Here is a 22,500-nt window from a genome sequence, read left to right as displayed (position 1 = left end):
TATTTGCATTCCTTTTTGATTACAGAATTCTTTGATACTGACAGAAAGAGAAGAAGCAGGGCTGTCTGAATGTGTGTGTGTGTGTGTGTGTGTGCGTGCGTGCGTGCGTTGAGCTGATTATAACTTTACAGATGCATTGTGTATTGCTTAACAGGGAGAATGGCCCAGGAATAAGTATGCAGTGGAGCACTCTGGTGCAGAGCAGGAAGACAGATGAAACACTGCAATAGTGCAAGATGTCCAGCGCTTACTGTGTCTCAGAAGGGGAGGAATCAGGAACGATGGTAGATAGTGTTGATGTGTGTGTGTGTGTGTGTGTGTGTGTGATAGTACTGCCTCTGAGCAGATCAAAGAAGACCCACATTCACTCAACATTTACATATCAGCTAAGTGATTGGAGGGAAGAAACTAGACACAGCATGTCACGGTTGAAGTGTGAGTGTGTGTGTGTGTGAGTGTGTGTGTGTGTGTGTGTGTGTGTGTTGTGGTGTGGTTCCTTACCCCATGGCTCTTCTTCCATTCTCTTTGAAGCACCTCTCTCTCTCTCTCTCTCTCTCTCTCTCTCTCTCTCTCTCTCTCTCTCTCTCTCTCTCTCTCTCTCTCTCTCTCTCTCTCTCTCTCTCTCTCTCTCTCTCTCTCTCTGGGGCAGAGTTGGCAGGGTGATGACAGGTTGCCCTCTGATCATATCATAAAAGGACCTGCAGACACAGGAAGGAGACACCATTAGTGTCAAACACCGATACTGTCACAACACCTGGAACCTGTCATTGGCCTAATAGGGTTATGGTATTAGAGGTGTAATCTCTGTGGCAGGGTGACAGCTTGCTGTTTATTCTAATGCAGAGGGTACTGGGGGGGGGGGTATTCTGCTTCTCTTTGTTGTTGCTGTGCATATTACCATATCCCTCCCCCTAACTACCGTCTGAACCGTATGTTTTTATTTTTTTATTAACCCAGACTCTTATTTATTAACCCAGACTCTTATTTATTAACCCAGACTCTTATTTATTAACCCAGTCACTTCGTACCTCATCGAAGTACTTTGTTTGTTGTATTTGTTTTTAGAGTTTTTACATTTTATCTACAAGGTACTTTTATTATTATTAGTTATATATATATATATATATTTTAAAAATATTAATATTTAATCGTTTTTTGTCACAATTAAAAAAAATAGATCACATGGTAATTTCAGTCCTTTATGGTATTTTTGGCATTATTTAAGGTGTACATGCTAAGATATTTTTAATTTTAACTGTTGTAGTTCTTGAGATTTTTATTTAATTCCACCCCTCAGCTGCTCTCAGCCCATCCCACCTCTCTCAACATACCACCCTGGTCTGTACAGTGTGTTTAGAAAGGGGCTCATTAATATAAAATGTATTATTGTTATTACTATTATCATACTCCTAAGTCTGTTGTCGACTCACACAAAGTGCAACAGTAGCTGTTGTCCTGGCCTGTATGTCAACAATAATAGGTCTATTGTCCATCCATGCGAGCCCTCTGTGTTGTGTTGAAGCCATTGGGGGCATTCATCTATGATAAGTGCTTGTAGACAGTCTAGAACAATATCTCATTGTTACACACACACACACACACACACACACACACACACACACACACACACACACACACACACACGCACGCACACACACAGCAGGGAGTACAGTGCCATTACTGTTTAGCCTCATTATACGCTGACCTCAGCTGATCGCTAAGCATGTCACACAGGAGCAGAGATGGCACGACTTTGTACACACACGCGTGCGCACACACACACACACACACACGCGTGCACACACACACACACACACACACACACACACACACACACACACACACACACACACACACACAAATCTGACACACACGCTTTACCAAAGTGTGTGTGACAGGTCCATGTGTGTCAGTATGTGTTTACAACTTTCTTCCTCGTGGTGTGTGTGTGTGTGTGTGTGTGTGTGTGTGTGTGTGTGTGTGTGTGTGTGTGTGTGTGTGTGTGTGTGTGTCAGCGTTGTGTGTTTACATTGGAGTAGTCTAATCCCCTCTGACACAGCAGATACCTGAGATTAACTCTCTCTTGTTGCGTTAGCCTCTTAGCAGCTAATCTCTGAGGATGCTAACAGAGAGGTTGTGAGGAACGCAGGGGAAAGGTTTGAGATTGGGCCCCGGTGTGCGTGCTTCATAGCAGGTCACACACACAGAGGTCACTGTGGCTTTGATGTCCACAGGGGGACTCTGCTGTGACAGTGCTGGCCTTTTAAAGGACAGGCAGGAAGGTCACCTGTCATTGTAGGACAGGCGAGGCTGGTGGAGGTAGAAATCGGAGGACGGGCTCATTGTAATACATGGAGCGGAGTGAGGAACGCATGTATGATACCAGTCCTCATTCCGTTCCATGCATTACAATGAGCCCATCCTCCGATTTCTACCTCCACCAGCCTTCCCTGTTGTGGTAGGCCTGGCTTGGTGTGTGGGGGAGAGGAGGATAAACATTTGGCAATGAATGGAAGTTAGGTTACTTTGGAGGCAGTATCATTTTCGGATACAAAACCTGGAAAAGACCAGGATGGTTTTTGTTATGCCAACATGTTAAAGCCTAGTTATGTTCATTCATGTTTTTAAAGAATGAGTTTGGCTCTGATTACCAGAGACACCTTTAATTATCTCACCCCAAATAGGCCGACACGTTGTCACAGTTTGACCAGTGGAGGCTGGTGAAGGTAGAAATCGGAGGACCGGCTCATTGTAATGCATTATAATGCATGGAATGGTATGGAACGGAATGAAAAATTCCTTATTCCATTCATTATAATGAGCCTCCTCCAGAGTGATGTCTGTCTATTCATGCCTATGTTTGTTTGCCATGCAATCAATTCACATCAATTGTTGGAATGAGACAACACGCACTGCACGCCCCCCCTCCGAGACAACACACGTGCACACGAGCAGAGCGCTGGGCTCTGGGCTCTGGGCACGCCAAGTCAGCGCCCCTGGAGCAATTCGGGGTTAAGTGCCTTGCTCAAGGGACCTGGATATGATGCCAGCAACCCTCCAGTCACCACCTCACATCCAGATCCCTCCTGGAGCGATTGCTGGCCGGCCTCTTTAACCTCCAGGCTACCTGCCTCCCCCTCCAGGCTACCTGTTGGCCCATGACTGTCACTATGCTCAATGATACAGGCAATACCTCTGGCCTCTCTGCCAACAGGATCTCTTACCATGTAATGACTAATTCAACACGCACCACGGTTCATACAGTAGCTTAACTTTATAGTAACAAGGAAACCTTTTAACAATGACGTGAACCTGATCTAACCCGGCTAGAGCACGGTTAGGTACGGTGGCCGTCTCTTTGAAACACTGCTCTTTGGAACGCACCACAGGACCAACGGAAACGGGGGCTTGATACCCAGTGGCACTCACCCACAGTTTGCCGTTAGTGTCGGGTAAAGTGCCCTGTCTGTAGCTTAGACCTCCCGCTATACGCGGCGCCCCGCCGCGACTGTTTTCTTCCCAGCTCTGCTAGCAGACACATGGCCTATTTCTGAAGAGCCTGCGGTTAAAGCAGCCCACCTCCTCCTCCTCCTCGACCGTTGCGCAGCAGTTGGCTTCAGCGGCTCCCCAGGATGCGAGAACCGTCAGATGGAAATGTCATAATTCAGTTAACAAACTCTGTCGTCTTGTTTTTATGAAGTAAGTCCCACTCAGTACTCCGTGAGAAGAAACTCCAGTGATAACGGCGGCAGAGTGAAAGTGAGTCAACCGCCGGCTCTTTGACGCGCGCTCCGCAGGTGTCTGTCTGAGCCGGGGGATAAAGCAGGGATTGAGAGAATAACGGTAATCCCACGGTGCACACGGGCAGAGAAACGTTGATAAACGTGCCAAGCCAACTGAACTGTCATACCGTTTACCGGGAGCCCCTTTCTCAACCAAGCGTCTCCTGCGTCCCGCCATTCAACCTTCCCAGGTGTAGGCATTTATCATGATTGACAATCTGAGTTGGCCTCATTGTTTAATATTTTTTTTCATTCAAGACAGGTGTGCAAGTACAGTAGGTTTATTATATCACGTAGGTCGAAACTGGGAAATGATTTACAGATTAGTTTTACTCTGCATATGAGTGATATCTCCAAATTATATAGATTTATAAGATAAAGGAAGTCAATACAAGTAACAAGTCGGTGAAACTCAGTCAGTCAGCATTTCAGACAGACTTAGACAGACTCAGACAGTCAGCATTTGAAACTCAATGACTCACTTCACAGCAGGATAAGAGAGGGAGAGGGGGGAGAAGAGAGGAGAGAGAGAGAGAGAGAGAGAGAGGGAGGGGGGAGGTAGGAGGGAGAGAGAGAGACAGAAAGAGAGGGAAGGTAAGGAAGAGAGAGAAAGAGTGAGTGATCAAACGCCTGAAATCCTATTGCACAGGAGCATAGAAGTGTTGATAGAGGTGGGATAGGGAGTGGGAATATAAATGGTGCTCTGCTGCCCTCTAGTGGTTATTCCCCAAACTCAACATTCTGCTCGTGAGGACAGAGATCCTACTGGCCTCTTTTAATCATTTCCTGTATCACTGATGTGTAGTGTGTGTGTGTGTGTGTGTGTGTGTGTGTGTGTGTGTGTGCACGCGCGCGCGCATGGCCATGTGTGTGTGCGCCTATGTGCGTGTGACGGCCCTAACTCTTCCTCCATTGATTAAAACACAGACAGACAGCTTTCAGTGACAGGAGAAGATTAAGAGGCCTGGGGGGTAGTTTGTAGTCGACACTGTCTGATCGCACGCGCACACACACACACACACACACACACACACACAGAAAACAGACAAATCAACAAACAAGGAGGTGATGTTTCAGTTATATCTTTATATTTCTCCACACGGCACAAACAATTCTGCTGCGTGCAAATGGTGAGTGTCACACAGATAGGTCGTAGGTCATTTGTATAGACCCCCCCCCCACGGAAAAGACAGCAAAGGAATAAAAAGAGAGCGAGAGAAATAAGTCATCCAGTCATCCAGTGACGGAGCATTGTGTGATATTTTATTGATTTCTTTCAAAATATCATCATTGAGAAAATAAACCCAGTGTTGTATAATAATCATGTTTCATATCCAGCCCTGTGTTTTTGAGTGATTACAGACAGTAAGTTTTTTCTGTGTTGCAGTATAGGAGACACGTTTTTAGATCCAGGCAACAGTGACATGCACTCTTCAAAAAAGGGTCCCAAAAAGGGTTCTTCATTTGGCCCGTGCAGGGACACCCTTTGAAGAACTCTTTTGAGTTCCATGTAGAACTCTTTTGGGCTCTATGTAGAACTCTTTTGAGTTCCATGTAGAACCGTCTATGGAAAGCCATTTTTGGTTACTAACTACAACATGTTTTTTCTTGTGGATAAGAAGGCCAAGCAGAACCCAGGCAGGTCCAGTAGCAGACCTGGGTCGAGGTGCGTTTGATTTAGCTGTTCCTGGCGCAATGGAAACAATGGAATCATCTCCTGAAGTGCCACCCTCGCCACCCTGATGCGCCAAGCTAGCTAAATCAATCGCACCTCTGAAGTATTTTAGAAAACGAAAAAAGTTTTACGATTTAGCTAGCTTGGCGCAGGTGTGTTTTGGACCCAGGTTCTGTTGAGTATAGAGCAGCTACGACCCACACACGCACGCACATACATACACGCACACACACAACTGTGGGTCCTACAGTACAGTTGTGACATGTGTAGTCAGATGCTCTTTAATGAAGAATCTCTTTACAACAGTGGAGAAACTCCATCCTCCAGCTCACTCCTGGTTTCAACACACCACACCACACCTATCCATGCCCCTGGCCAAAGCATCCATCCATCCATCCATCCATCCATCCATCCATCCATCCATCCATCCATCCATCCATCCATCCATCCATCCATCCATCCATCCATCCATCTACCCACTCACCCAAACCCACCGTATGTTCAATATTTGTAGCCAAATCACCTCAAAGTAACTACCAACCAAGACAGAATGTTTATTTGAGTTGATTTGGCCATGCAAATTTGAACTTAGTCTACTTGGCCCCATCACTTCCATTGTTGTTTTTGTTAGTCGTGGATAAAGTTAGCAGTGGCCATTTAAACAACTCCAAGGTGTAAAAAAGTGAACTACCCCTTTAAAACATGAACTAAATACCTCTGCACCAGTGTGGGGTTGTCTAGGGGTCTGTAACTTCTCCTCTGCTGTGATTTAGAGGAGTGCTGTGTTCTATTTGCTGTCTAAGTTTAGAAGGAAATAAGTCAGCCAGACCGCTGCTTCAGTGTTTCACTCCCATAGCTAGCTACATGGCAGGGCTGGGCAGGTCACCATGGTGACCTACCCATAACAAGGGAGTGAAGTGGTGGAAGGAGGGAGGTCGGTGAGGGCTGTGTGTGTGTGTGTGTGTGTGTGTGTGTGTGTGTGTGTGTGAGTGTGTAACTGTCCGTGCGTACGTGTGTGTGTGTGTGTGTGACACCGTGCATGTATCTGTGTGTGTGTGCGTACGTGAGAGTGAGTGTGTGTGTGTGTGTGAGTGTCTATACGTGCGTGTGTGTGTGTGTGTGTGTGTGTGTGTTATTCAAATTCCACATAGGTCCCAGTGTGTCGTTAGTGAGTCTAATGTAAAGGCCACCCATTGTTTCTTCTCCAATCTCCTAAAACCAGCAGACAGCAGGAGGCATTGTGGGATAGGGGTGGGGGGGTCTCTCTTCAACAGGACGGACCCATGAAGAGAATGCTGAGGACCTGATCTGGGGTCTGTTCATCTGACAGACTCTCTGTGTCCCTGCAGAGGCCATCAATCTGGGATGGGGGGGAAGACAGAGAGAGAGTGAGTGAGAGAAAGTATGTGTGAGAGAGAGAGAGAGAGAGTATTGTCTCTCCTCTTTAATCATGAGCTGTGACTTGTCTGTCTGTCTACCAGTGACATACAGCCTGGTGTCTCCTGGCCCTCTCAGCCCCTCACTTCATTTGCATGGCAGACTGGAGCAGGAAGAGTCTGTGGCCTGGCTGATGCAGGCTCGAAGGCTCTGGGAGCTTCAACCAGGGGAGGCTTGTGGAGGTGGAAATCGGAGGAAGGGCTCATTGTAATGCTCGATACCACTCCTCATTCCATTACATGCATTACAATGAGCCCGTTTTCCGATTTCTACCTCCACCAGCCTCCCATGGTTTCAACCATGTAACAATGGTGCAGCCACGTCAGAGCTACTGGTAAGATCTCATGAGATCTCTTCAGACTACAGTAGATTGAGCTGAGATGGTTCAAGGGTCTAAATATGCACCGAAAACGAAAGGACAAAACGATAATGTGATCTTGTGATTAAAGATTTTAGCTCATACGGACAATCAGTGGTTTTGTATGATCTGAATTGAAGAAAGGAACATAAAGCAATCTCACAACTTTCTCCCGTCAACAGAATTCCTTAACATTCGGTAACACCATGCCCCCATGTACTGTATATACCATGGAAACATATTGAGAACTACATCCAGTTATAATCAAAAATAGTATGTCTTTACATTATTTACAACAACATGGACACACACACACACACACACACACACACACACACACACTGACATCCGGTGTGATCTTTAACATCCAGTCTATAGGTAACTATTTATTTTATATTGGGGCTATGGAATATGGAATGTCAGGGAAGATTCTACTCATCTCTTATTTACAACTGAGGAGATTCTACTGGTGATGGAACAGCTACATCAAGCTTCAAGTTAAAGCACTTGTTGTTGTTGTTGTTGTTGTTGTTGTTGCTGTTATTGTGGTTGTTCTTGTTAATCAAGTCAATGGCACAATGCTGATTGAAAGGCAAGTGGTGTGAAGAGCAGTCACAGCAGGGCTGAATAACAGGTGACAGAAGCGGGTTCTCAACTATTGGTCCAGGAGAGCCAATGGGTGTTCCAGCGTCAATGATTCTGACAAACACAAGATGTCCGACACTCACGGTAGAAAAGTCAAGTGCGACAAAGGAGACAGTGACAATACATTGAGAAGACCGATAACACCATAATAAGTACTTCAATCCACAGCGCTACACGTTCGTTCAATGCCGTTCATGTCATAGCATTAGCCTTGAGCTAGTTAGTCTATAACATTAGTGCTGAGCTAGCTAGCCGACAGTGTTAGCGCTGAGTTAGCTAGCCTACAGCATAATAAGCAGGAAAAAAACCTTTCCTTTGTGTGTGGACTCCTACCCCATGCTAGGATGGAGGCGTTCTAAAGCATTTAGAAACACAGACGTATTATTGATACACAAATACATACATGTATGTAACATGACCACAAGCAGGTGTAAAGACATGGGACATGACGAAGGACATCCTGCACTGTATTAGAGGTAACATACCAACAGACAAGCCGGTGTGAATACAGTAGGCCTACTGCACTGCCATATTCAATCAAAACCGCTTTCCGGTCAGTTTACAATATGGCTGTGCAAAGAAAGGAGGCTGGAGGGGGAGGGAGGACGCATTACATGCTACGTCCCATTTCCCCACCCTTCTCCTGAAGTGCGCACTTCCTCTCCACCCTTCTCCTGAAGTGTGCACTTCCTCTCCACCCTTCTCCTGAAATGTGCACCTGTGCTGTGCACCCCCCTCTGGTGGTTGTAGATGGAAATGGGATTGGTGTAACAGCCTACGCTTTGACTAATCCCACGCTTTTAGGGGCGGTTTCCCAGACACAGATTAAGCCTAGTCTTGGACTACATCACACTTTCAATGGAGATTCTGACCTGAAATTAGGCTTAATCTAGGTCCGGGAAACCAGCCCTTAGTGTATATCCATGTAGGGGAAGTATACTTCTCACTTCACACAAGTGCATACTTCCTTAGTATACTTCACACAAGTGCATACTGCCTTAGTATACTTCACATAAGTGCATACTTCAGAGGAAGGTTAGAGAAATGGTACGCAGTAATAGAACCAAACCACAGACACTAAACAGCTGCAAGGCAAACGGATCAAACAACAGCTCAAAGTACCCTGAATGAAGGACACACAACTCAGTCCCCAAAAATTGTCAAAAGCTAATTAGCAGCATTCAAAGATGTTCAGTAGCGATTCTATCTTCTAGTTATACATACAGCATCATCGCATACAGAATTACATTATTACATATAAGACAGTTGAGGCTGGTGGAGGTAGAAATCAGAGGACGGGCTCAATGGAATGCAAGGAATGGATTGAGGAATGGTGTGTTTGATACCATTCCTTATTCCGTTCCATGCATTACAATGAGCCCATCCTCCAATTTACGACTCCACCAGCCTCCCCTGATATAAGACCACGGAAGCAGGCAAAAGAGGCTCCTTGAAAAACAAAAAGGGGGATTTTTGCCATTTGTCAGTTTCATTTTTTTTTCTCTCCCTGTGAAATATGCTTTTGAAAACAAACAGGGACTCATCATGAAAAAATAATCTATTAATTTTCTATCTACACAGCGGTGACACATGGTAGGCTACAGACCACTGGACAGCTTGTCTTTGCAGTTCATTAAATCAATGTGGAGGATGGGCTCATTGTAATGCACCGTCCTCCGATTCCTACCTCCACCAGCCTCCCCTGGACTACAGAACAGAGGACAGCATTTATTTGCAGTTCATTAAATCAAGGTGGAGGTTGAGGGAGGCCTTGGTGCAGATGAGCAGGGATGGATTGGTCGGTTGCTTCTTTAAACCAATAGAGGTACAGAACAGCTCTTAATGCACTATAGCTATACAATACGGCCAGAGCCTGGACCTGTCAATCACAAAGGAAATCAAATGTCTTGCTGATTAGTTTACGTTTAACCACTGTGTCCTTCTCACGTCCGGGAACTGTGTCCTTCTCCCTGTGTAGCAACTCTGTCATGACTCTAGCAGCAATGTTGTATTAATGTTGTTCTACATAATCATTAGGTCGTTGCGTAGTACATGGAGTTGAGCTGTTTGTGTTATTACACAAGTGGAATAACAAAGAGCAATACCAAACAGTCCTTATTCCACTTGTGAAATAATATAAACCGCTAGACTCTATTACTATGTAATAACACACTACTGTGCAACAGTATGTAACAGAATGTTGATGCAATGTTGTAACTACAGTAATTACAGAGCTATTACAGTTTACAGTTAGCCTATAGGGGGCAGCATAATGTCAAGTGAGGCGTTGAGTTCTACTTCCAGGTCGGTTTGAGGGGCGTCCTGCAGGAGGAAGTAGTCGAGTCTCGTGAGTGGATGGACTTCTCAGAGAAGCTGCTGCTGGTCTTGCGAGAGCGTTGGTGGCCGGGCAGTGGTGGGGGAGTATCACTGCGCTGGCCGCTCCGACTAGACGCCCTGACACTCTGCACCCTCCTCCTCCCCCCCACTCCAGCCCCCTGAAGCCTGTCCTTCTCCCGCTCTCTCTCCCTCTCCTCGTCCCCCTGAGAGTGTGAGTGCTGCCCCTCTGCGGCCGGAGGGGGAACTGCAGGTTGTGGTTGTGGAACCTTCAGGGTGGATCTGTCTGCCTGTTTCTGGGAGGCAGTCCGGCCCAGGAGAGAGGGGCTCCGGGAGGGGGTGGGGGGGTTGGAGATAGTGGGGGCCAGCTCAGTCTTGTTCCTGGAGCAGGAGGCTACCGTGTTGCGGGCGAAGCTGGGGAGGGTGGAGGAGGGGGTCTTGGGGGGGCCGTGTGTGGGGGTCCCAGGGGCACTGACCTCTGAGGCTGCCACTAACCCAGCCCCTCCCTGGGCTTGGGCCAAAGCTTGGGCCTGGGCCAGGGCCCTCATGGTGGACCGGCACATCTTCTCCTCCGGGGCCGGCTTGGGGATGTTCCTCACTGGCTTGGCGCCCGGTTTCCTGAAGGTGAGTTTCTTCTGGGTGGGGTCCCGCACCCACCTGGAGAGACCACTGCCCCCCCTCTGCGCTTTGGACTCCTCTGGGGGGGGCAGGCTGGAGTGGCGGGGGGGCCTGGTGGTTCTCTCTCCCCTCCCTCTGGCCGGGGTGCTCTGGTCGCGGAGAGCCCGGCGTGGCGGGGGTTCGGTGCTCTCGTGGCCCGGAGGTCTCTCCATCCGCCTGGCATTGCTGCCCGTCCGCGTGAGCTTGGTGATGGGCACCACCTTCCGCATGCCCTGGGTCTCTGTGGGAGTCAGGGTCCGGATGCCACCACTAACACCAACGCGACCCCCTGCTGTGCTGCCGGCTCTAGAGGATTTAGAGGCTCCTCTGCTCTTGGTGTGTGATGCCTTAGGGCTGCAGGTCTGTACGCCCTTGGAGTTGTCCCCCTCTACTGACTGTCTCCCCTCGGCCGTGTCCCAGCTATCTGTGTCCCCCTCCTCGGTGGTGACGGAGGGAGTGACCGACGCGGCACAGTCGTCCACTAAATTGGGCTGCGATGCTGAGAGCTCATTGTTTGGGGCGGAGATGGACTGATCGTTGGTGGAGGCGGACTCCAAGTTGGAGGAGGAGAGGGAGCCGGGGTCTCGAAGGTTCCCCTGGTCAGTGTTGCACTCAGGAGGCTTTATGTCGGGCACTAGCCCCTCCTTCACTATAGAAGAGCTCTCTATCTCAGAGTAGTCCAACGCCACAGAGCAGTCTGTCTCAGTGCAGTCCAGGATGTAAAACAAAGGCTTCTTATTGGCCACTGAGGGGTCTAGGGGTAGGGGCGTGTCGCAGGTCGTCGAGGAGATGGTACTACTGTCCTCCTCCTCCTCTTTCTGGAGAGGGGAAGTAACAAACTGAGCAGCGACCATTTTACCTTCCCAGTCTGCCTTGGGCTCCGGCCCTCTCTCGACAGTCTTACTAGAAGGAGGAGGAGGAGCATCCAACACCAGAGTCTTAGGAGGCTCCCTCTCTCCTTCCGGCCTCTCCAGATCAGTGACCACCACTGCCCCCTGGTGGTCATAGGGAGGGGGGGGATTGGTGTTGTTGTTGTTGATGTTGGGGCTGGGGAAGAACGGCTGCAGGCCTGGGACAAGCGTGTGTCTCTCCAAGCTCACGTTCATCTGGCCTGTGGTGCTCCCTCGCCTGCTGACCACACCCCCGACCACAGCCCCCCCGCCCTCGCCCACCGGCGTCCGCTGAAACAAGTTCCGGTTGTGACATGGGCGGGGCAGGAAGCTCCCCTCCGACACACTGGTGTAGGGTTGCATCGTGTCATTGTTGTTGTTGTTGTTGTTAAAGGGGTCTTCATATGCACTAGTGAAGCCCGCAGAGGAGAAGCGGGCCAGGGGGCTGATGGGCTCCGTGTCTGCCCGGGGGGAGGTGACCGGGGCCACCTGCCTGGCGTGAAGCCCCAGCTCACGGTTGTCGTCCTGGGACAGAAGCCAGGCCGCAGTCCTCCTCTGGTGGGTCCGGCTAGACCGGGGGAGACTGTTGAACTTGGCCTGGTCCACGATGGAAACGCCGCCGGTACCGGTACCGCTGCCGCCGAAGAGCTCAAGGTAGCCGTGCAGCTGGCGGTCGGCCAGGGTGGCCATGTTGTGACGGTGGCGGCGGGCGCTGGCGGAGCGCCCCAGAGGGCTGTGGGGGCTGTGGGGCCGCTGCTGGAGGAAGTCTAACAGGCCCTCTTTAGTGAGCATGTCCACGTCATTCTCACTGCTGCTCCGGCCGAACCCCCCTCCTCCTCCTCCGCTGGTGGCACCACTGTGGTCGGCGGCGCTGGACCACGCCAGGCGCCTCTCTTCCAGCTCTCTGAGACGACGCTGTCTGGCCGCCTCCTTCACCTCCCTCTCCTGGTTGTCCTGGGAGAGAGGAGGGGGAGGGAGAGAGAGAGGGGGAGGGTCACAAAACAGTGTACCACAACAATAAGTATTTCATAAGAGTAAATCCACGCATGCGATGTTACACAAATAAAACACATTCAACTCAATGACTCAGGGACACTTTAAAACGTATAACGTCAAATTCACGTGAGGACCTCACCTTAACGGCCTTCTTGAACTTGAGGCAGAAGTCCTGGAAGATCCTGAAGCATTCATCCAGCTTGAAGGAGTCCTTGTCTTCACAGAAGAAGTCTATCAGGGCGTTGCCCTCCTTCCTCAGGTCCAGCCTCCGCCTCTTCAGGTCCTGCAGCGTCCGTGTACAACTCTGGAGGGAACAGTGCCAAGAGTGAATAAAGTCACCGAAATTGTTAACATTCAAGAGTGCCAAGGGTGACTTTATTCACTAAAAATGCATCAATTATGATGCTTCATTTTGTATCAAATAAAAGTATTGTTGCTAGGTAAAAAAGACATAACAATTGGCACGCTAGGTTCCGGAATTCTTTGGCAGTTAGTGAGTTAAACATCGATATAGAATGAGTCCCTCGCACCATTGCAACTACTGGAAGCATCATTTGACTGAACATTCCAATGTCAGTTGAGTTGAGTTGGTTGTTATTAAAGCTGTAAGCTAAAACTTCCAAATGATGACCGCAGGTACATCCACCATAAAATAATGATTTGAATGGGCAAGTCTGTTCTATTCATTCTATTTCTATGGTGTTTAACAGATTGCCCCATGAAAGAAAAAGCACCGTTTTGGTTGCAACAAAAACTAAACAAAAGGCAGGCTGGCTGGCCTTTTGTGGGATATACTGGTAATAGAGCATTCCGTAAAATAAAAAATACTTTTTACAAACAGAATGGTTTTGGTGACATTTTTGGTATAGTATATCATTGCTATTATTATTCCCAGCCTATTCCCAGCCTCTTCCCAGAGCAGTATTCCCAAATGGTATTCCAAGACAGTATTCCCAGATGGAATGTGGTCCCACCTGAAGGAATGGGTCCAGCTCCTGAAGGAGTTCAGGGTCATTCTGAACCTTCTCCTCCATGGACCTGGTCCTGACGTAGAGAGATGAAAACTCTGTCTCAATGTTCTCCACTGATATCCTGCAGGGGGGGGAGAGAGAGAGAGAGAGAGAGGGGAGGGGGAGAGGGAGAGGGAGAGAATGAGAGAGAGAGAGGAGGGGGAGAGGGAGAGTGGGAGGGAGATGGGGGAGAGAGAGAGAGAGAGGGAGAGAGAAAGAGAGATGAACATGAATACTCAGGTATGTTATAGGCACAACAGTAAATTTCAATGCTAAAATTCAGACACAAAAAATGTCCCTGATTTTCAGGTAAAAACGAATAATGAATCTGGGAAAATCCCTCCTTCATACTGCACATTCAGTAGCATTGGAGTGAAGACAGGAGGATGAGAGGGGGAGAGGGGAGGAGGAGGGGATAGGAGAGGAGGGAAGAGGAGGAGGAGAGAAGGACAAACAAGGAGCAGGAGGGACAGATAACAAGTCCATCCAGGGAGAGAGTAATGCTTTGGCACAGTGTGAGAGAGGAATTTGCAGAGATGACCTTGTGGAAGTGAGAGCTAATCAGCCACAGGGAAGAGGCTGCAGTCTAAACACTGGCAGTACAGAACAAGGAGAGGGTGGTGGAGGTATAAATCGGAGGACAGGCTCAGACTGTCACAGCCTGCCCTGAGCTTTTGTTGTTTTACATTCAATTAAAATGTGTTTTCAAGTGAGGAGTCAGAGTACAGATCTGTCATCCAACTGAAAGCAGGAGCCTGTTTCAGCCAATAGCCATTCTAGCCAATAGCCATTCTAGCCAATAGTCACCCTAGCCAATAGTCATTCTAGCCAATAGTCATTCTAGCCAATAGTCACCCTAGCCAATAGTCATTCTAGCCAATAGTCATTCCAGCCAAAATGTTCCAGCCAATTGACACTCAATGTAATTGACTAGATAAGATACACTCCATCTATTTCCTCCTGTCATTTCCACAACGGAACCCTAACCCTAACCCTAACCGTAACCCTAGCCCTAACCCTAGCCCTAATCCTAGCCCTAACCCTAGCACTAGCGCTAACCCTAACCCAAACCCAGCAGGACTTACAGATCCAACACCGGCTAACTGAGGACTTTGCTAGGCTTTGTTTTTGCTCTTAAGAGAGTAGTAGCACTATCTGACCGCACAGCAATCTAGGAATGGAGTTGGTTGTAAAATGGGTTATCTGGGTAATAAAATAAGCCCTGTAGGGCACCCATAAGTAGCAGGTATACATTTGGCTGGAGTGAACTCCTCGTAAGCCTCTGGTGCACGTGCATGTGTGTGTGTGTGTGTGTGTGTGTGTATATGTTTGTGTGTGTGTGTGAGTGTGTGTGGGTCTGTGTGTGTGCGAGTGTGTGCGTGCGTGTGTGGATGGAGCTTTTACCTGGCAGCACTCTGAACGTCTTGAAGTTTCTCCGGGAATTTCAGCAGGGTTTCATCCTTCTTCTGTGCCTCCTGAGTAGAGAGTTAGCAGACGATGAGACGGTCACATTCATCAGTATCAAACAAGTGTGACCGGCCTCCGATTTCTACCTCCACAAGCCTCCCCGGTCGTGTAGAGGACACACTATTGTCTATGTGAGTGTGAGGCCACCCTGTCCTCTTATGAAACACGCTTGGCCAGCATCAATTTTTTTTTCTTTGTTTTCTTTTCAGATTTTAACATCTGCCATCGGCTATACTTCCTGCAATATTCAACACGTCTAGCATTTGGACACTGTTTACTCCACCATCCTGCCCATCAGATATGAATGAACAAGTACATTTGTCTAAGTAAGTGAATCATCTATACATCAGTCATCATAAGAAAAACAAATCTATGCTAGGGCCAGGGGCCATTGGCAGTCACATTCCTGAAGAAGGAAGAATTACTTTATTTATTTATTTATTTTTATTTACAGTAGAAAAACTGTACAGGGGGGTAGTGGGGATGAAGTGGTCTTTAGGAGGGACAGTCAAGATGTAGCCTGAAGAGATGAGTCTTCAGTCTACGGCGGTAGATAGGTAGTGACTCTGCAGTCCTGACAGCAGTGGGAAGCTCGTTCCACCAGCAGGGCGCCAGGACAGTGAAAAGCTGTGACCATATAGCGCGACTGCTGCATCCACATATAGGCGGCGGTGCCAGGCGGCCAGCTGAGGTGGAAGAGTGGAGTGATGGTAGGGAGGATAAGACAGAGGAAGAGAAAGCGGTGAGGGAGAGAGTACGCAGGTTCCGCCGAGACGATACAGTGTGGGTAGAGACTGACTGGGAGGGGGTGGATTTGAGGAGAAGGGAGGAGGAGAGAGGGACAGGGTAAGGTCGAACGAGGAGAGAAGGTCAAGTAGTCCAGACGAGTAAAGCTTCTCTGATTGGATGTTGAAGTCACCCAGTAGTGAGAGCGGTGTTCCGTCCTCAGGGAAGAAGCAGAGAAGGACATCCGTCTCTTCTAAGAAGTCACCCACATTTGAAATTCACACTTTTAAAATGATAATTATAGAGTATTTAAATGTTGGACACATGTAGAGACAGCAGGATTTTGCAGCATTAAATATTCATTAACTGGAATGGGCCTTCCCTCGGCTAGCTGGTGTCTCTGCAACAGGCCACACACACACGCGCGCACGCGCACACACACACACACACACACTCTGTGCTGCCAGAGCATGGCATTAACACATTTTATTTAGTTTCCAGTCAGGATATGTCCAATATTTCTGCTGCAGCGAAACTAACCCTACATTCAGAATGTATGATAGGAAGCAGAACTCAGATTTTATGCTTCATTGACGTTACTGAAGTGTAAAAATGCTACAAGGCCGCTTTCGTCTTGACTTTCGCTGCTTCACTAACGTGCTTGGCCTCTGCATCACTCACAACAGAGAATGCACACACACACACACACACACACACACACACACACACACACACACAGACACACAGACACACACACACACACACACACACACACACACACACAGACACACACACACACACACACACACACACACACACACACACACACACTAGTGTAGCAGGCTCCATTACTCACCAGAGCTACAAAGTGTAGCAGGTTCATCCCTGGCTTGTTGGCCTTGGTGTCAGCCAGGGAGAGCAGGGAGGACAGCTTGAAGCCCACCGCATTGCCTGCATAGCCACCCTGGAGGAGGAGAGGAGAGGAGGAGAGGGGGAGACAGGTGGAGAGGGGAGAGAGGAGGAGAGGAGGAGGAGAGGAGAGGAGAGAGGAGGAGAGGAGAGTCGGAGGATAAACGACTGGTGTCACAACAGTGTCATAAAAGCCATTAATCCCACCAGCCATCATCAAAACAGACAGACAGGGAGGGAGGGAGGGAGGGAGATAAGGCGGGAGAGAGGGGGGGAATGAAAAAGGGAGTGGCAGACAAAAAAGACACTCAAGAGCTGGGAGAATTCAGAGATACCCAAAGAGACAAACTGCCAAGGTTGATGGAGAGAAAGAAAGAGAGAGAGAGAGACTTACCGCGTTCATGATGTTGCCAGCCTGCAGGACCAGGTGTAGGATAGCATGGAGCTCCTCACAGGTCATCAACTCTGGAGAGGGGGGGAGGGGGGTGGGAGAGACAGAGGGTCAGAGAGAGAGAGAGAGAGAGAGAGGGAGAGATAGAGAGAGAGAGAGGTCGATACAAACTCAGTCAGAACAATCAGAGCACAAAGCTGATCCCTGATACACACCTTTACTGTCCATCCCCATCACACACACCCTCCCCCATCCCTCTCTCCCCCCTTCCGTCCGTCCGTCCCTCCCTCCTTCCCTCCCTCCTTCCCTCCCTCCTCCATCTCTCCCCAATTCACTCCAGTCACTACCCCCTTTAGCCATCATCAATGGAACTACATCACGACACAACACAGCAGCAAACAGATGATGTCATTACAAGCCTAAAATCTAAATCTAAATTCTGAAATACTCATCATAAAAATCATTATGTGAATATAAGTATTTTGGGTGAACCATCCCTTTAAATGTAGTGTCTCTATTACAGCCAGATCCTCTGACAGAGAGCTGGAGGGTGAGAGGTAATAAAACCGTGAATGGTAAAGGTAACGGTAATGAATCCATTCGCCAAGTGCTGTGTAAGACTAATGTCTCACTCCTGCTCCGCTGTGAAAAGGTCACGCCAGAGGGGTTTCTGTATGAGGGCTCGACGTGTGTGTGTGTGTGTGTGTGTGTGTGTGTGCAAGTGTGTGTGTGTGTGTGTGTGTGTGTGTGTGTGTGTGTGTGAGAAAGCCTATAGAGTGTAGCAGCAGGGGTGAGAACGTGTGACTCAGCTGAAATGACAAGTGTTAGACCTCTGAGCTACTGTCCAATACGGCCCAATGTTTATTGGACAATTTGTAAATCCCCAAAATTCACTGAGGGAGGAGTGTGTGTCCGGTGTGTGTGCGTGTGAGAGAGTATGTGTCTGGTGTGTGTGTGCGTGTGAGAGAGTATGTGACTGATGTGTGTGTGTATGTGTGTGTGTGTGTGTGTGTGTGTGTGTGTGTTAAGCCGTTTTAAGAATCATCCAGAATCATGCGTCACCCCTAGCTAAGACCTCCAAGAGCAGACCTAGCAGAATGCTGCGTTCCTCAGACATGTTCAGCTTACTAACCGTTTATCAGAGATTCTCTGCAAATAGTGAAGGTCCAACTGCCAGAGCTGTGACTGTATAAAACACCGCTCTTCTGCTGCATAAGGCCATATCAGCTCATTTCATATGCATATGCATGTCAGGCTGTGTGTGTGTGTGTGTGTGTGTGTGTGTGTGTGTGCGTGTGTGCGTGCGTGCGTGTGCGTATGTGTGTGTGCGTGTGTGTGTGCGTGCGTACACGAGCGTGTGTGTGTCTCAGCCTATAAGCACTGGTAATACGAGCCCCACTGTTGATTGTAATTCATCATAAAATGAAATAAATCATCATAAAATGAATAAAAACTACGACCTCATTCACGGTTCTCTTACCCTCGTATTGCGTCAACGCTTCAGCATCCTACAGTACTACTGCAACTGACTACAGTCCACATTCTCTCTCTGTCAACATATCTTCATTTGATGACCCAAATGTGCTGTCATTAATCCAGACATCTACATGCGTCTATCTAAGTATACACAGTGGGTATCTCTCTCTCTCTGTACCCATAGACGTTTAGCACAGGTGTCAAAACCCATCTTTTTAAACTTGCTTTTAATCTTAATCTTATCAATAACTATTTTTATTGTTGTTTTTATTGACTGTGTTTTTATTTAGCCATCTGTTCTTGTTCTCTCCATGGAATGTAGTCTTCGAGTGCTGAGAAAAGCGCTATACAAAATAAATGCATTATTATCATTCTTCTTCTTCTTCTTATTGTAAAGCACTGAGATACTGTGCATTCCTCCACATCTCTTTATATCCTGAAGCCAGTCATCTACATGTACATGAGTATCGAGGTACTGTCTCTTTGTCCCCCCGGCTCAGATGACACCGGCCAGGTCCTGTCACACCTCACGACTGCACCGCCACCCACTCATATATCTGGGTCACCTGCCAACAGGTTGTGTGTGTGTGTCTGTGTGTGCGTGCGTGTGTGTGTGTGTGTGTGTGTGTGTGTGCGCGAGCGTGTGTGTTTGTGTGTGTATGAGAGACAGTGTGTGTGTGTGTGTGTGTATGTGTGTGTGTGTGTGTGTGTGTGGTCTGTCATCATTACCTTTAGTGGCCACACGGATGACATCGATCTCTCGGCTCATGACTGCACAGGAGGGGAAGAACTCCTCTCTGAGGACCATGACCTCGATACGCACCTCAAACCTGGGGGGGGGGGCGGGGGGGGGGTCACTAGTGGACAGAGTGGCCTACAGAGACTCTCATTGCACTCATTGCACATTTCAACTTCCCTGTGGCCACCAGGGGAGGCTGGTGGAGGTAGAAATTGGAGGACGGGCTCATTGTGATGCGTGGAACGGAATGAGGAATGGTATTATTTATTATTTAATTATATCATTCCTCATTCCATTCCACGCATCACAATGAGCCCGTCCTCCAATTCCTACCTCCACCAGCCTCCTCCGGGCCTGGAGAGCTACTTGTTTCAGCCCAGCACTATAATAAATCTTGTTGGTGTATTTGAATGCTGGACAGAAAACAAGGCTGTAGGTTTCAGGACTCGCGCTGGCTACCAATGGATTACAGTATTTAAATCATTAAAGGTGTGCAAAGTGTGTGTGTGTGTGTGTGTGTGTGTGTGTGTGTGTTTGCGTGTGTGCATGTATGAGAGTGTGCGTACGTGCATGTGTGTGTGTGTCTCACCGTGGCACCTGGATCAACAGGTACATGAAAGAGTCCACCAGGGTCAGTTTACTGGGGTCTCCTTTAAACACCTGCAGCTTCTTGATCTAGGGGACAAACGCAGATGAAAGCACAGCTTACCGTCAGAGCAAAACGTATTTGAAATGGTTTAAAGTATTTTTTATTTAAAAGACTGTTCCAGTGCTTACATTGTGTCTGACAAGGAAATCAAGAACACCTCAAGTTTTTCAAATATTTGAAACCATGTCAAATACGTGTCTGCTGACCACAGTGAATGAGATACACGCGGTACCCAACCGGTCAGCTTCAACAACACACGCATGCACGCACGCACACACACACACACACACACACACACACACACACACACACACACACACACACACACACACACACACACACACACACACACACACACACACACACCTCCTCTGACTCTGGCAGCAGTTTCAGCAGGTCTTTGAGGAGCTCGGCTCCATACAGCTTGCTGTCTCCTTGGCGAATGTCCTCCACGATGGAGTGATTGGGCCTGGAAGAGAGAGAGAGAGAGAGAGACAGAGAGAGAGAGAGAGAGAGAGAGAGAGAGAGAGAGAAAGAAAAGGAGAAGGGGGAGAGAGGGATAGAGAGAGAGGAAGAGCAGAAAAGAGGGTTTGTGGAGAGAGGAGAAGAGAAGTGGAAGAAAATCAGTCAGTTCAGTTTATTTCATTGGTAAACAGCACAGCACTCCGCCCTCCCTCCCTCCCTCTCTCTTCCTCCCTCCCTCCCTCCCTCCCTCTCTCCCTACAGGGTGGTAAATCCAGCCCTCACTCAACCAGCCACCCCAGCGTGTGACAACTCCTCCATCACTCCCTCCCTCCCTCCCTCCATCTTCCTCCACCCCTCCCTCCCTCCCTCCCTCCCTCCCTCCATCTCCCTCCCTCCAGGGTGGTAAATCCAGCTACCCAGTGTGTGAGCGCGACAGCTGAGGGTGTGAAAGTCATCTCTGAACAGACAGGAGCAGCCATATACATGGTTGGTAGGAGACAACCGTACAACTGACCCAACCCAGGAGACGTTCTACTGCAGCAAGGCCTCAGTTAGCAAGGCCACAATCTGGGGGAATCTGGTGTCATAGTCAAGATCAGGGGAGGCTGGTGGAGGTAGAAATCGGGAGGACGGGCCGATTGTAATGCACGCACATGCGTTTGGTACCATTTCTCATTCCATTGACATCTTTCCTCATTCCATTCCGTGCGTTACAATGAGCCCGTCCTCCGATTTCTACCTCCACCAGCCTCCCAAAGTACAAGGAGTACAGTCTAGGTAGTTTGGCATTTAAAATGTCCTCTACGGCAGTCTGCTACATTATTATAGTGCAGCAGGGCATACTACGTTACGTCAAAGAAGGTCAATGAATAGTGTGATACAGTTGCCAGTGTTCTCTGCACTGTGGACGGCAGTGCTGATGTAGGAGCTCTTGTGACAGATGCAAATGTTATGAAAATATGACGGCAGCCATGCAAACCTGCGATGAGATCATCTTCACTTGCTCGTAGGCAAATCAGGAGCTACAACTCTCTCTCTGTCTCTGTCTGTGTGTCTCTCTCTCCCTCTCTCTCTCTCTCTCTCCCTCTCTCTGTCCCCCCCACCCCATCTCTCCCTCCCTCCCTCTCTCCTTCCCTCTCTCTCTACTACAGTTCAGCATCGTGCATAGGTACAGTGCATAGGTACAGTGCATAGGTACAGTGCATAGGTACAGTGCATAGGTTCTAAGATAGCGGAGGCTAACATTTTCAAGTATATTGCTCATCAGACCACCATGAGCATGGTACCAAAATATTATTATTCTGTGCATTAAAGCCTCATTGATATATACAAAAATACTTTAAAATTACCTAAGAGACTAGAGTTGGCCCCAGTGATCCATTCTGAATGAGCCTGATCTGCTCTAGTTTCCTGCATCAGTGTGTCTTAGTAAGACAGCCCAGTAGTATCTGTGTATGACAGTATGACTGTGTGATATAAATGAAGTCTGATTTGAATTTTAGTTTGCCGTAGCTGGTTGGTTTACAGAAGCTATGCTGTTATCCTTCTGTAGAGAGCAGTAACCTTCACCAGGATTCATGGTGTTACACAAGAGACCAGGGTTAGCCCAGTGAGAGGCTGGTGGAGGGAGAAATCAGAAGACGGGCTCATTGTAATGCATGGAATGGAACAAGGAATGGTATCAAACATGTGTATTTGATACCATTCCACATTCCATTCCATGCATTACAATGAGCCTGTCCTCCACCAGCCTCACCTGCTTAGTTTTCTAGCTGCACCAGTGAGCTTTAGTCTGACAGGTCACCTTGGGGACTAATTAGCATCTCCGCTACATTGTTGCGCTAGGGAGAGACCAAGCAGATGGAGGAGAGCCAAAGCGGTCTCTGATTGGTCC

The 22,500-nt window shown here is 48.3% G+C and overlaps 1 protein-coding gene across 1 annotated transcript in view; it reads right to left on the bottom strand.

Moving 5' to 3' along the window:
* Positions 1–10,191: 10,191 nt before the first annotated feature.
* The window catches only part of fhdc1 (FH2 domain containing 1), a gene marked incomplete at both ends in the record, with an annotated part of 16,103 nt that continues 3,794 nt past the window's right edge, over positions 10,192–22,500 (bottom strand). Inside the window, 10 exons of the mRNA XM_083692833.1 lie at positions 10,192–11,791; positions 11,915–12,732; positions 12,914–13,078; positions 13,749–13,866; positions 15,189–15,259; positions 16,834–16,941; positions 17,281–17,351; positions 19,483–19,583; positions 20,082–20,167; positions 20,508–20,610. Of these exons, the coding sequence (XP_083548959.1) occupies positions 10,192–11,791; positions 11,915–12,732; positions 12,914–13,078; positions 13,749–13,866; positions 15,189–15,259; positions 16,834–16,941; positions 17,281–17,351; positions 19,483–19,583; positions 20,082–20,167; positions 20,508–20,610 (3,241 nt within the window). The remainder of the gene's footprint in view (positions 11,792–11,914; positions 12,733–12,913; positions 13,079–13,748; positions 13,867–15,188; positions 15,260–16,833; positions 16,942–17,280; positions 17,352–19,482; positions 19,584–20,081; positions 20,168–20,507; positions 20,611–22,500) is intronic.

This window comes from Argentina silus (assembly GCF_951799395.1).
Source record: "Argentina silus genome assembly, chromosome: 21".
Taxonomy (NCBI): domain Eukaryota; kingdom Metazoa; phylum Chordata; class Actinopteri; order Argentiniformes; family Argentinidae; genus Argentina; species Argentina silus.
This window is presented reverse-complemented; position numbering and strand designations above follow the sequence as displayed.